The following is a 14,964-nucleotide window of genomic DNA, read 5'->3' as shown; positions in this document are numbered from 1 at the left end:
CTGCGTGATTACTGGGAAGAATTTGTTTGAGGTTTGCGGATTGCCTGTGGGGGAGGCCTGTGAGATTGAGGGGTCATTTGCTAGGATAGGCTGTAGAGTCCTGATAATGCACTGGAGGGGGTTAAGTTGGGGGCTGTAGGTAACGACAAGTGGTGTCCTGTTTTCTTTTCTAGCTCTATCTTGAAGTAGCTGATGTTTGGGTACTCGTCTGGCTCTGTCCATCTGTAGGTGTTTGTCTCTGTCTGTGGGACTGGAGTAAATCTGGTTGTATCTTAGGTCTTGGCTGTATACAATAGATTTTGCATTCTTCTGTCTCTCTCACCTGTGAAATAGAGCTGCTGGGTGTGTTATGATGCGCGCACAGCACCAGGTGGTGGCAGGGCTGCCCCTTTTCACCCAATAGCCCAATGGCCAGCTCATTTACCAATGAAGTGGGAGATGGGTTCAAGTCCTCTTCAATGTAGGGCAGGAACTGAACTCATTTCTTCTAGATCCCATTTGAGTTCCATAACCACTGGGATATAGTGTATTGGGGGGTGGGCCTCTTTCATTCTCTTCTGCTGGAGCTGTTCCACTTTCTACCAAATACTCAGAATCATTGGAGCAGGAACTAGAATCTGGGTTTCCTGACTGCTCTAACTAGAGAAAACATGTAATCAATTGCCAGACCACTAAGAGCAGTGGTTCCCAACCGCTGGTCCGCAGACCGGCTGTGAACTGCTGGCTGCCAGGCCACGCCCATGCCAGCTGCTTCGGGACCAGGCCTAGGATATACCCTTGGCACGTGGCTGCAGCTGAAGATGGCTGTTTGTGGCAGCTCTTGGGGTACACATTTTGGCAGACCGATAGCATTTTATTTGCATATCCATTATCTGTATAACAAATATGCAGATATGCAAATAAAATGTTACTGGTCTGCCGAAAGTTTGTGAATGAGTTTGCCAGTCTGCAGTATAAAAAAGGTTGGGGACCACTAACTCAGGCTATGTCTACACTACACTATTTTTGCAGAAGAGGAAATGCAAATGAAGCACACATTAGCATTTATCGCGCTCTCATTTGCATAGTCTCTTTCGAGCCTTTTTGCAGAAGAGGCTTTAGTGCAAAAAAAAAAAAAAAAAATGCAATGTAGAGAGGGCCATTTTGCACAAAAAAAATCCCCTTTTGCGCAAGATCCCTTTTGCCTCAAAAAATGAGGTTTACAGGGTTCTTGCTCAAAAGGGGTTTTGCATAAAATGGCCCCGTCTACACTGTTTTTTTGCGCAAAAACCTCTTCTGCAAAAATAGCGCAGTGTAGGCATACCTTCAGAGGAAACACACATGCAGAAATACATAAGTATGCCAGTACAAAGGAGTGAAATATGTGGAATAGTCCACATTATTTTTTAAAAAACACAAAATATATGGATTCTTAATTTCCATATTAATAGTCAAGTTTAAGATATGTAGCCTTCAATAATGTCTTTGCGCCATTTACTCCAAACACAAAAAGACTGAAAAATGAAACCTTCTCAGGTGTAATCATCCTAAACGTCCGATGTTCAGAAAGTAGTAAAAACAATCCTAAAGCATATCACAAAAAGCCAAGTACTCTTCCATAAACACCAGCAGCTTCACAGCTGCTCAAATGAAAAAGTCTGTGCAACTCAGGAATATGCGGTCTATATTTCCAACTTCTTGAAACGTGCATCAAGTACAAGGATGACTGATCAAAACATAGTACACATTTTACTACAGAGAACTCCATGGGGAGCGTACAAAATAAATTGTAAATAGTTTTGTAGGTTCTTCGAAGATTATAGGTCATTACCATTGGAAATTCAGTTGAAATCTTCCTTCATCTAATTAAAGACCTGGAAACACATGAGGGAGTGAGGAGGGGAACCCTGAAAAGTGATTTGGAGATGTTATGGGACCTTTCCATTACTTAGCTAATAATGTGACACTGAGTTTTCTTCTGCACATTTAAATATTGAAAATTCAAATTTCTAACTCCAAATCTGTGTTTGCAAAGTTGGTTGCATCACAGCTCATTACAACAAAATGCTAAAAAAATGTTTCTGTTTATGGAAGATGGAATAGCTGGACTCAGAAATCTGTCAATTTTTAAAAAGCATGCTCTCCTGTCCAGGCAGCTCAGTTCTGACTGAGCCATGGCTCTACCACATTCAGATTGGATCTACCCAAAGCTCTGAAATAGTTCAACTGCTGAAAAAAGAATTAAGGTGCTAAGCCTGCACGGATACCTCAGGTCAGACAAATGCTAACTCAGGGTATGGCCACACTGCAATTAAAAACCTGGGCTGGCCAGTGCCAGATGGCTTGACTAAGGGCTGTTTAATTGGATGTAGATGTTTAATTGGATCTAGGTGGGTCCCAGAGCCCAGGGTTCAGACCAAGCCCAAACATCTACACAAGCAATTAAGTGGTCCCTTAGTCTGCCAGTTGAAGCCAGCTGGCACAGGCTAAGTGCAGGTGTCTAACTGCAGTGTAGCTATACCATCACTCAGTCAAGTTTATCAAAACTGGAGAGACTAATGTTATATTAGTATGTTTTCCCTACAGAACTACAAGTTTTTCATTCTGGACACATCTTTATGTCTGAAGAATAAATATGTTTATGAAGTTCTCTCAGTATGAATTTCATATTTCATTTTATAAAAAATTAGAGTTTCTTCTGCCCTACCAATAAAAATGAGTGGATTTTTATAGCACGAGTAAAAACTGACCATAAACTAAGATCTGAGCTACAGGAAGTTTATTAACTTCCAGTGCTGACACTTGGATACCAAGGATGACTGGTCAAACAGAATGTTAAAGGGTAATTACATTCAAATAGGTCAGCAGCTATTACACTTCTGGGAGACATGATCTTCCCCAAGAAAATAATCATGTTAGTCATCTGCAAACAAATCAGATATACAGTTCTCACATTTGGAGCACAAGAATTAAGAATAAAAAAATGCACATTCTTACAGACAACATAATTTCTGCACCAGGATTTCCACTGTACACTTACCGTAGGTTAATAGATAATTCATGTGCATTACATGTAGTTAGCAAACCATTTTGCAACACTATAATAAATCTAGAATCCCCCAACACCAAATCTGAATGTCAGAATAATTTGTATTGATCAAAAAGATTTCCTGAACTTCCTCAGGGCACAGTAAGGGTTTTCTAGGGAAACAGGCCTTGGTAAATATCTGAAGTTTGACCTTTAGACCTTCTTTTAACATCTCCATCATGTACCTCTGTGCCAGTGGGCCTTGCTAAGCAAAAAAGCAACAGAAGGGAAACTCCTCAGGGGCTTGATTCTGAAGAATGCTGAGCACCCTAAACCTCCCAAGATTTCAATGAGACTCAAGAGTATTCAGAACCTCTCAGGACTGAGCTCTAAGAAAACAGACTTCTTGGAATGCTGTGCTAAACACATTTCAGACACCAAAATAATCAATATGTGACTGTAATTTCTTTTGACAGGGATCTCGTGACAATGCTGACTTCCTTCACACTTCTTCAATTATGTCATTTACCGAGTCAAGCAACCCTAGTACTTCTCTACCCTGACTGGCTCCTACAATCTCAGTCACCTATTTGCTGAGTGGTTCCTTCCTCCATTCCTCTCCCCTACCTCTTTGCTGTAGAAAATGTTGCTGACTTTTCCAAAGAAAAATGCAAAGATTGGTGTGCTCTTCCTACTCGCCTTCCCTTTCCCTCCTACCACTTTCTCCTCCTTTCCCAATCACGGATGCAGAGGACCATCATCTTTTCACTTTCTCTAACTTCTCCACCTATCCTACCTACCCCATTTCATTTTGTCTCCTAATCTCCTTCCTCAAACTCATCCCTCCATCTTGCCAAGTCTTCTTGCCATCAAAATTCAAGCATGATTTGAGGTACATCTACACTAGAAATGAATGGTGATGTACGTTGGGTCGATTTACAATCACCGCAGTAATTGCTGTGGCGGTTCACATCTTCATTACCCTTCTTCTCTTTGCGAGGCATGTCCTCATCAGGAACACGTCCAATGACGTAAGAGGGGGCAGTGTGTGTGTGTGTGTGTGGAGGGGGGGGGGAAGGTGTGAGAACCTAGGCTCTCAGGTCCACATGATGATCCCTCTGTTTCCTCCAAGCTCTTCGCCCACCAATGCCAGCAACAGGAAGCTTCTGGGCAGCAGCCTTGCTGAGAGTGAGAAACCAGGTAGCAGCTTGGCTGGGAGTGGAGAGCCAGGGGGATCAGCCAGACTCTGCGAAGGGTGGCGTGCAGCCCAACTGGGGGCAGGGAGCCTGGGAGCCCCACTTGCCCCCGTAATAGCCCAGCTTGCTTGTCAATTTCACAGTACCAGCCCAGAGTCATGACACTGACAAGAATGACAGCCAACAGCAGATGTAAGTAATATAGCGTCTGTATGGAGATAAGCCAACATAAGCCCAGCACTTCTCCTTGTGGTGGAGTCAGCATAGTAAGGCTCTTACATTGCCAGAAGGTTGTACTGCGTTCACTAATGTAGTTAGGTCAAGGTAAGCTACCTTCCCATAATCTAACTGTGTAGTGTAAACCAAACTCCAGTCTCTTCCAACCTAAAAAAATCCAACTCTTGTTCCCTCCTGGATCTCCCTCTCATCTTGAATTTCATTGAACATGCTGTCTATAATAGTCATCTAAAATTTTATCAAGACAATTCTACCCTAGATTATCCTGCACCCCTGCGCTCTAGCGCTCAAAAAATCTAACATCTTCCCAGCCTAAATCCAGGAAAAGCACTCTATTTGCACTCTCTACTTTAGAGTGTCATCTGGAGATGGTCCTGCTCACTCTCCCCTCCATCTGTGTGGGGATCTCAGAGGGCTCCATCCCTGGTCTCTTCTTCCACTACATCAGGGGTGGGCAAGATACATCTCATAGGCTGCATCCATCCCACCAAGCCATTGGATCCAGCCCGTGTGCTCCCTGCCAAGACCCTCAGGCACTCTGCAGCCACTGTTTTAAGCACAGGGCTGCTCCATGTGCCTCTCTGCTCTGGAGAGAGAGGGGGTGGCTTTGTGTGATTACTCCAACGCCCAGCGCAATCCTGAGCTCCTATTGGCCAGAAACAACTGGACAATAGGAACTGGCCCCAGGCCAATCTCTCAGCTCCTATTGGCTGGAAACAACCAGCCAATAGGAGCTGAGAGATTGGCTCTGGCCCAGGACAAGTCTTCCCCCTCCTGGAGCAAAGAACCAATGGAAGGTGCAGCCTGCATTTTCAAGTGGCAGGAGAGCCCATTCTGCCATAGAGGTGCTGCAGGGCTGCTGGCTGGGAGACGCTGAGCTAAGCGTCTCCCAGCCAAAGCCTGCCTCTGCCTCCACTACCCCTCCTGCACCAAACTCCCTCCCCCAGGCCACCATCCAAAACCTCTGCAACCCCTGCCCCAGGTCCCAACTACCTCCCAGACCCTGTACCTCCTCCTAAAACCCTCTCCTGCACCCATACCCTCTCCCTGATCCAAGTCACAACCCCCTCTTTCATCCAAACTCCCTCTCAGACCTCACTATCTCCTGCACCCCAGTCTCTTACCCCATTCACCATTCTGCACCCAACCTCCACCCTAAATCCTGCAACTCCTCCACAGAAAAGAGTGACCCCATACCATTTTCCAAAATCTTGGAGTGCCCCTCCCCCCGCCATCTAAAATTATTGCTCAATGCTGCTCTACATATTATCTCTGGCCAATCTCATTGGCAAACACAAATTCAGCTTTCAATAGTAAATTTAACTCTCCACTCTGGATCTCTCTCTGCCTATCCCAACTAAAAATATCCTGCTGTCAGTTTAAAGTAATCATGACTAAAATGGAGTTCTGAATCTTTCCTCCATAAGCCCTTCCCTGTATTTCCTCTCTATCACTGTGGATGTAATCAAATTCCCAGTCACTCAGACCTACAATCTAGGTGTGTCTCAAATCAGCCCTTTAAGTTCTTCACATTCAGGCACTGAATCATATCACATTGTGCCACATAATATCTTGAAGATCCAGCCTTTCTTCCATCCACACAGCTGAACTCCATAAACTACATCCACCTTACTCGCCATTTTTCAAAAAGCAGCTCTGCACATTCTCCAATGCTGCTCCAGATGGGTAGGCAGCTGATTTGCTGGTAGGCAGCTGATTTGCTGAGACCACTGTTTCCTTTTTTCTTCTCGGCTTTATTTTATCCACCTGCTGCCTGCAGTCTTACACATCCCAACACAAAGGTTAAACACCTAAGCTTTCTGTGACGAACTGAACAAGGACGAGACAGTTGAATTAACTCCAGCAACAAGCAGTGAGGCACACCCCAATAGTCCTTTCTTAGCTAGCCTAAGCAGCGTTAGTATGAAGATTCCCTTTGCTGGATATAGAAGCTCCGCATATGGCTGTTCCAATCTACCATGGAACTTAATTAGGACAGACGGCTTTTGTACAGATTTTCCATTTTGGGGTGAACTTGAACCTTAAAGACACACTGCAAATGATCTGTGATGCACATATTTAAAAAACAAAATCAGATCTTCACTGAAAACCAGTTGATCTGAGCTAGCTCACCAAAGGCAAAAAGTTATCACAACAATATGACTGGCCGATAAGGCGGGGCGGGGCACTTTTTTTGGCATCAGGGGCCACTGACAGTCAAGAGCAGCACACAAGTGAGAAGCAGGGGAAAAAAACCCTCACTGTGGCCCTGGACTGAGAAAGAGAAAGACACTCCCCACATTCTCCTTGCACACCAGAGCCTGGGGGAAGGGCAGCCTAGTAGATTTTGTGTGCTACAGCCCCCACGAGGGAACCCTGAGCCTTAGGGGCTGGATCCAGGCAAGCCAAGGGCCGCATCTGGCCTCCACCCCTGAAGTTCCCCACAACCCGCTACAAGGGGTTTATGAACAGTTTGTACTAAGAGAAAAATAGGAAGCCAGAAAAAACAAAATCAGCTGTTTCTGTAACCACTTAAATAATTTCCATGAGATTATATACAACTAAAGTAATTGACAAGAACCCATTGAGATAATAAATAGAGCTGCAGGTTAGTTTAGGCTTACTAACTTTGAATGCCTCAAATGTGTTTTATTATTATGAAAAAGTCAATAGGACAAGTTAAATTAGGGAAAACTACTACTCATTACATTTTAAGTGAGGCGGTAGACATTTCTATATAGAATTATCCTACATTTGATTAATAGCAAAACTTCAAATGACAGTTTTCAGATCCAGAAAAACAAAGCCTGTGGGGCGGGGGAACATATGAGGGGAGAACGGGGTGACAAACTAAGAACCATGTACAAAAACTATTGTCAGCACTAGGGATGTTTAAATAGCAGTTAGGAAGCTAATTGAGTAGTCGACAGAACTTCCATCAACCACTCAGTTAGTTGAGTCCTGGCTCCTGCCTGGTCCCAGATGCTGCAGCTTTGCTTTTTAAATGTAAAAGAGACACCAGAACTCAACTGTCCTGGCTTGCGCTGCGTCCCAGATGCTGTACCATTTCCCCCGCTGTGCCTCTGCCTCTCCTGCCCCCCATCCCGCCCAACGAACACAGTGCTGGCTCCTCCCAGCACTGGCTCCTGCTCCCCCGCATTTGCTGCCGCTGATACAGAGGAAACAAGGGGGGGGGGGGAACAACTAGTCAAGTAGTGACTCAACTACCAGATAAGCCTAGGTTTATCGGATAGTCAACTATTTGACTAGTCGCCTCCATCCCTAGTCAGCACAAATTTAGGATTCCAGATATATTGTTAGGATAGCAGGACATGACTTTACTCCTTAGCAGCATACACACTATAAGCAGCTCACCAAAAGATTTCTACTTTTTTATAAAAATCTGTCTTCCTCTACAGGGCAATTGAATTGTTTACAAAATTACAGGGGTTCAACGCTTACCTTTTGTAGGCTAGTAGGATTTAGCTGGGTTTTATCTATTATTTTCACAGCCACCTAGGGAAAAAACACGTATAACTAAACTTGCAAAAACCTCTGACATTTTAAAAATGTTCATGTTAGCAGCTATACCCACTGCGTATCTAATGTGCACAGACATAGCTATGAAATGTGTGTACAATTGGCATAATTGCCATTCTATCTTCTACTCTACTCCCTATATTAGAATTTCTTAATAAGAATCCAACTGTGCTTTATCACTTTCCACTGTAGCTTCAGCATCAGTCAGTTTTACACTCCTGCCAGCACTGTGGAAATGTAAGAATACACCGAAACATATGTAGAAACCCAATAACAAGATATTTTCTTTTCCTTCAGGGTGTGCCTGAATTTTTTTTCCTTGGGTGGCAAAGAGGTTGGGAGGGAGGAGGAAAAAGGACAGAAATACATTTTGTCCCTGAAAGTAACAAATAAAAAACCAAACTCTCTAACATCTCACTTACAACTATACAGCCTTTCCCAAAAAGGAAGTTTTCAAATAGAATTTAATTTCTATCTTCTCCACAAGTACTGCTATTGGTTCTATTTTCTTTGCATTATTTTTTGCAATATTAAGTTTTTCAATAATCAAGGATGCCGTTGGAAACAATGTTAGGACCCTTTTTGTAGAAAACTACACATGAAGGCAACACAAAATACTTCAATTAGCCACATTCAAAAAGCTTACTTCTCTTCCAGTAAGAACATGTCTTGCCAGCTTCACTTTGGCAAAGTTTCCTTTTCCTATTGTTTTTAGTAAGCGATAATTTCCAATGTGAGGGTGTTCTTCATTTGTAGATGTAATTGAGTTTCTACATCGGGGGATGTTTTGTCTGCTACTTGATTTGGTGGGCTGGACATGTGGTTCAGTGTACCCATCCACAGAAGTATGCTATAAGGAAACAAACAAAAAAATAGTTTTTAAACTGTTACAAAATATTTTGAGTGCAAAAATCTGAATTCATAATATTTAAAAAGCTATCAATTTTCAACTGTAACTTAAATAGATTTGTTGCCAGTAGGAGAAGTTTGATTCATGCAACAAGAAGGAAATTAGAGAGACACGCAAGAGCTGCTTCCAAAATGTAAGCAAGAACAATATTTGGACGCATCAAAACCATTAAAGCATTCACAGATTTTTCTTCAAATATGAACATGTGCTATTAAAACACAAACTTTAATATAGTATGTGTTCATTATCAAATCTAGATTTAAGCATCTTTGAGCTCTTAAAAAATACAAAAGTACTTTCATCTCTAAACAGTCACCATTATTTTCCCTGAAGATGTGAATAAAAAGTATATTTTCACGAAGTGCAAGAAAGATGCAGTTAATCAGCTGTCTGACAATATTTTCATTAAAACAGTACGTACTAGGGATGTTAAATATTGGTTAATTGAATAATCGATTAACCTCAAATTCTTATTGGTTAGTCGACTATTCTATACTCCTGGGGCATCTCCTATCTGGAGACGAGGGGTCTGAGCTCCTGGAACCGGCATGAGACGGAACTGAGCCGGGCTGCCTGCCTGCCTGCCTCCTAATACACTTTAAATGCAGAGCCACAGCAGGGGTAGGTCCCGGACCCAGTGCAATCCTGGACTGAGATGGGTTGCTGGCCAGCCTGCTAAAAAATTTACTGGCAAGGGGTGGAGAGGAAATGTGTGTAGTCTACAGTATTAGCCTATAAGCTTATGCTTATCAGTTAATCCACTACACTATTACATTCCTAGTACGTATTTGAAATGGAGAATAAAATCTTAAATGCCAACTGTGCTCCAAGAATATTTTTACTTCCATAACTTTTAGATATGTTTATACTTTCAATATAAAAAAACCCTGAAATTATTAACTCCCTAATTTTAATAAAATGGATTTTTCTACCAAAAATAGTCCCACATCTATAAAGTCTATTGCTAGTAAGTCACCAAAACAAAGACATAAAAAGGCTGTGCTAATCACCAGTGTAGGAAGATGAGGGTCAGAAACGTAAGCCCATGTATCACAGGCCAGGTATGAGGCCTTGTTCAAGACTTTGCTAATGTAAAGCAAAGTTAAGCCATGAGAAAGATGCAGCCCCTGCTCATAGAAACTGGCAAGGAGAGGGCTTATATTACAGAAACACTTATACCTAAGCAGTACTACGCACAGGCTGTAAGCACATTCCAGAGGAGTCGTTAAGAAACATCTTGGTACCCACTTCACCCCTCACAAACAACATACATATTGATCCAGGTTCAGGACCGGGCGTGAGTTGACAGCATGATGGATAGTAATGGAAACCCTCTTTCTGTGAGGTAAGGGGCGGTAACTAACTAACTAACAGAGGGTGGGAACTTGACACATCAGGATTGATGTGTAACTTGTTTGTACCTGTGTTTAAAAGTGCATCCCAAAGGGTGGTTGTTGACTGACTGTGGGGGTGATGCTAGAATCCAGGGCGTATATTTGGATGTTAGTCCATTGTCACGGTGTACATATGTATAGTGGCACAGCAGCGAGTGTGTTCGCTGACAGCTATTATTGTATGTCGCTGGCAATAAACTTACTCAGGTGCTTTTGATCCTTATCTGATTAGTGGTCTCTGGGGGCTCTCCCAGAGTCTGTCGTGTTGACTAATTGCACATGGTTAACACGTTAGACAGGGGAGCACACGCACGCATGAAGCTGAAAGTTTATCATCATTGACTAAGTAGAGGACCTGTCTGATGACCCACAGTAGAGTTGTGAAACTGTTACTGGTTAAGTCAGTAGTGTAATCCTACTGTGTCTCCACATCTTAGCGTCCAAAGGGCTAGCTCTGTTTTCTGGTGTTATACATACAACATCACTTGTACAAGTTCGAGTCTCCTTCCTCTCGCCTCAAATCACAACAACCTTTTCCCCCACAAAAAACTTGTAACTTGTGCAGATATAAATGTTTGCATCTGGGCTGAGGGGACCTCTGCTTGAAAATATGGCCGCTTATGCCTTTTGTTGATTATTCCTTTCTTGTGTTATAAGCCAGAGTGCTATCGAGCACCCAACTGACATTTTATATAGCAGTATATATAATGCATAATACCTGTATCATTTTATTTTTTCCCTTTCAAACCGGTCATTGTTAAACTTTTCCTACCTCCTCCTACACACAAACTGTCTAACATCAACAGAAGTTGCACACATATAGTGGAAGACCGTTCTTCCTCTAGTCCAGCGGTTCCCAACCTTTTCCAGATGGGGACCCATTTTGACAATTCAGGAAGACTTGGTGACCCAGGGCAATTCAAAAAATGTGTGAATAGCTCCTTTAGAGCCACCTGGGGAGATACCTGGAGACCCTTTTGAAATGTAATGGCAACCCATATTTGGGTCCTGACCTATAGGTTGGGAAACCCTGCTCTAATCCTTACCTCCACGTTGTAGAGAAGCACCTACTTCCTACAAGAGTATCCAAATTTACATTTGTACATTTAAAAAGTGGACAAAGCTGAATGCAGTGTTTGAGGTAAGGTACATCATTACATTAATTCTATATTCTCTACCCATGGAGTAAGTTTAAGGCAGAATTTAGGCCTGTATTCTGTAAAGCAGTGACTGAAAACGATTACAATCATGGTGGATCACCAACTGGACTTGAGCTCCTATTGTGATAGATGACTAAGAGAGATAACAATATCCTTAGATATGTGTGAGACTGATGTGGGACCTTGGAAGCATGGAAATGACAATTACACAGAGATGTGCAAGACAACATGGACCACTGGCTTATTCATAAACTTGTGTGTCTGAAAATGTTATATGTTTGCATTTGTGAGCTAGGGGATTCTATTTTAGCTCCACGGGGGATGCGCCCTCCTGAGCCAAAGTCAGTGGAAATGGTAAACAACTGCAGAGAAGTGCCACCTTCTAGGCAAAATTGCAAATACTAGATTAGATCAGGTTCAAGAGGCTCACGCAACAAAGAAAAGGCTTTTGGTATAAAAGGTCAGTGCAAACAGATACAGAATGATCCAGAAACAGATGTGAAATTGTAACCAAATGGACAAAACCCTGCCAAAAGGATCTGAGGGGATCCCTATATGCAGACCCGCTCGCCAGCCGTGCTGTCCAGTGATCTGCGCATGCGCAGATTGTTCTGCACATGCACAGATCGACCGAACCCGGTTCTTCCAGGTTACAATCTACTTGCCATGGGCGAGTAGACTGTATTATTTGTCGAGCCCTGCCTATATGGAAGATGAGTGACACTTGATAAATGGAACAGGAATGAAGACTATTTATTGTTTATTATGTTTTCTCTGTAACTATTTTGTCCTCAAAATGTACTACGTTTTGTGAAAGCGGTCTGGTCACCAGTAAATTGGGTCACTTGCCTCGAGAGACCATTAGCTGCAGATGCTGAACTAAGGTCAGCCCTGCAAGGAGAGTCAGAACTGAAGGAGGACTCTAAGACTATGTCACTCAGGGTGCGTCTACACTGCAGGTCTTAACTCAAAATAAGTTATGCAAATTGTGCTACATCAGTTGCGTAGCTTATTTCAAAATAGCTGATTTCAAAATCACAGCACTTATTTCAAAATAGAGCACTTTTCTCTGACTTCTCTTATTCCTCGTACAATGAGGGTTACAGGAGTCGGATTAAGAAATCCTCCAGTATTTTGACACTATTTCGAAATAACTGCCTGCTGTGTAGACGTGGACTAAGTTATTTCAGAATAGTGCTCTGATCTCCAGATAAATCTTTATTCTTTCTTAACCACTACTTTTAGTTTTACCTAAGCGCTACAAGTACTCTGTGGTTTAAACTGAAAAAGTGGGGTACATTGCACCACTGGGTGAGGAGGACTTGGAAATTCTGTGAGTAGCCAGCGTCAGGGGCTACATATAGGGGAATGATTCACATGTGCTTGGGAAATGGAGAGCACTTACTGGCACAGTGCAGGGAGAGTACCTAAGTGGTTGGTGGCACCCAGCTAATACAAGAAAAACTCTTGCTAATACAGAAGGAGAACAGAGTGACTCAGATTTTGGGGAACCGAAGAACCATCATGCTTACTCTTCCTACTTTATGTAAAGAACCATGGTCACACAGTCTAACATGACCAGGACATTCTGTGCATGAATGAAGGGCAGAATTATTTTGCAAGCTCTGTGAACTGCAGTTTGAAGAGACTGATGCACATCTAGGCTCATGTTAGGACCGTGAGTCTTGATCCACATGACAGTCTAGGTGTGCTCCAACCCACTAAGGAGACAACCCTGTGTTGCCAGGCTTCTTTGCTTTGCTTCTTCATGGGTGGGTAGGTAGGTGGTAGAATGAAGGGTACCCCTACACACATGGTGTTTTTTGGTTCTTCCACCAGGTGTATGAAGGAAACTGAGAAGAATCAAGACTCATTTGTCCAATTTGTGTCTGCTCAGAGCACTCCTACTTCAGTTCTATTGCCCATGCTGCCTTAGTACATATGTAACAGAAGCTGTAATGCCATGGGGAGCCTTTCAAGCATTGATGCCAAAGCCAGCATGCCATCATTTAATCTGTAATTAACAGGAACAGTTGAGCCAAGTAATTTACCAATCAGAATTTGACATGTGTCTAGTTTCTCTTACACCCCAGAATCATTATTTCTAACAGAAGTGAATGCATGTAAATTAGCTGTACAGAGATGATTTGCTAATTTCTTTCCTATGTCACAGTAACTCCACTCGTGATTTACTAAGCTGTTGATCTGTGCCTTGCAGAAGATCTAATCAGAGCAAATAAGAATTATTAATCACTGATTAATTGCAATCTACTTATTTCAATTATAGCCCATGCTTAAGATTTCCATTTCAATGCTTTGTAAAGTTGAAAGTGTCTGTTAATTCATTCAGATAATTCAGGACAAGGAAAAGCCTGACATGTTCTAAGTTTGTTAAAGGAAAGAATTTTTAATTAATTTTAACTCAAATTAAATGGTTTAATTAAGAATTCTTAGAAAGTTTATTCTGTATTCAAAAGAGTAAGTGCTATAAGCTTAGGGAGAGTAAACTATAGAGCATCACAAAATAAAGAGGTTGAAATCCTGTTTTAAATTCAAAAGTTTGAATTTTATTAATGCCCCCAACACAAAGAAAACAGCAACTGACACTGTTCTACTTCAGGGACATACATTCTGGAATTTTCTTTTATCCTTGATACACCAGAGTCCATATTTGTTAACTTTCCACAATTACTGCAAAGCCTGACTATTCCAATGCATTCAGAGAAGCTGAGATTTATAGAAAGAGTGGCTGGAGGCTAAGGAAGGACAAAAAAAAATGGCAGGTAGGAAGGGGAGAAGAATTCTGTTTAGGGTTCTTTTAAAAAATTAGAATGTACAAATTAAGCAACCTATTGGAAATATTCTCAACTAAAAAAATTTTGTATTCATGAGTTTGGGTTTGGAACTGACTAGGTCACACTTGAGGCGGTATGAAGTCTATGTGCCAGAGCTTTTCAAATATTAAACACAATGAAGTATTCAGGGCCAATTGCCACTTCTTCTCATTTCACCCCTTGTATTAAAAGAGAAAATAGTACAGCTTAACTGCAGTCTTACAATGAGCACTAGTTTATAAGATGCCAATATTTGCTATAACTAAGTTTTTCTGGTGATTGGCAGACTTAATATTAACTACTCATCTTTCTCATTTGCTTTAATCAAGATCTTCTGCTTGACATGGGACAGACTTAAATGCAATAAAAAAGATGGTACCTGGGTACATACGGCAGATGGGGAAAAAGGAGGACTATATGCATATAACCTTCCTCCTGCTTTGCTGAAACAATCACACATTTGGAAAGGTTTTTCAAGCTGAATGGTTACAACCCCCTCTACATCACCCACAAACAGACACTTTCATGCCACACTAAGCATTGGTCACCTTGAAGGTGCCCTGATCCCACCCCTTTTTGGAGGCAAGATTGAGTCTCAAGCAACTTTTGACTGTAACATTCACTGACACTCAATGGACGAATCTCCCTTTTCTTCTTCACAGCACAGAGCAGTATGACCAACTATG

At 42.1% G+C, this 14,964-nt stretch overlaps 1 protein-coding gene across 8 annotated transcripts in view; it reads right to left on the bottom strand.

Annotated features, from left to right (window-relative positions):
* MARK1 (microtubule affinity regulating kinase 1) overlaps window positions 1-14,964 on the bottom strand; it is a 112,704-nt gene that overhangs the window by 50,071 nt on the left and 47,669 nt on the right. For all 8 annotated transcript variants that reach the window (XM_075925224.1, XM_075925228.1, XM_075925221.1 and 5 more), the window contains exons 2-3: window positions 8,627-8,830; window positions 7,903-7,956 (exon numbers count right to left, since the gene is read on the bottom strand). In XM_075925224.1, coding sequence (XP_075781339.1) covers window positions 7,903-7,956; window positions 8,627-8,830 — 258 coding nt within the window. The remainder of the gene's footprint in view (window positions 1-7,902; window positions 7,957-8,626; window positions 8,831-14,964) is intronic.

This window comes from Pelodiscus sinensis, chromosome 3, assembly GCF_049634645.1.
Source record: "Pelodiscus sinensis isolate JC-2024 chromosome 3, ASM4963464v1, whole genome shotgun sequence".
Taxonomy (NCBI): Eukaryota; Metazoa; Chordata; order Testudines; family Trionychidae; genus Pelodiscus; species Pelodiscus sinensis.
This window is presented reverse-complemented; position numbering and strand designations above follow the sequence as displayed.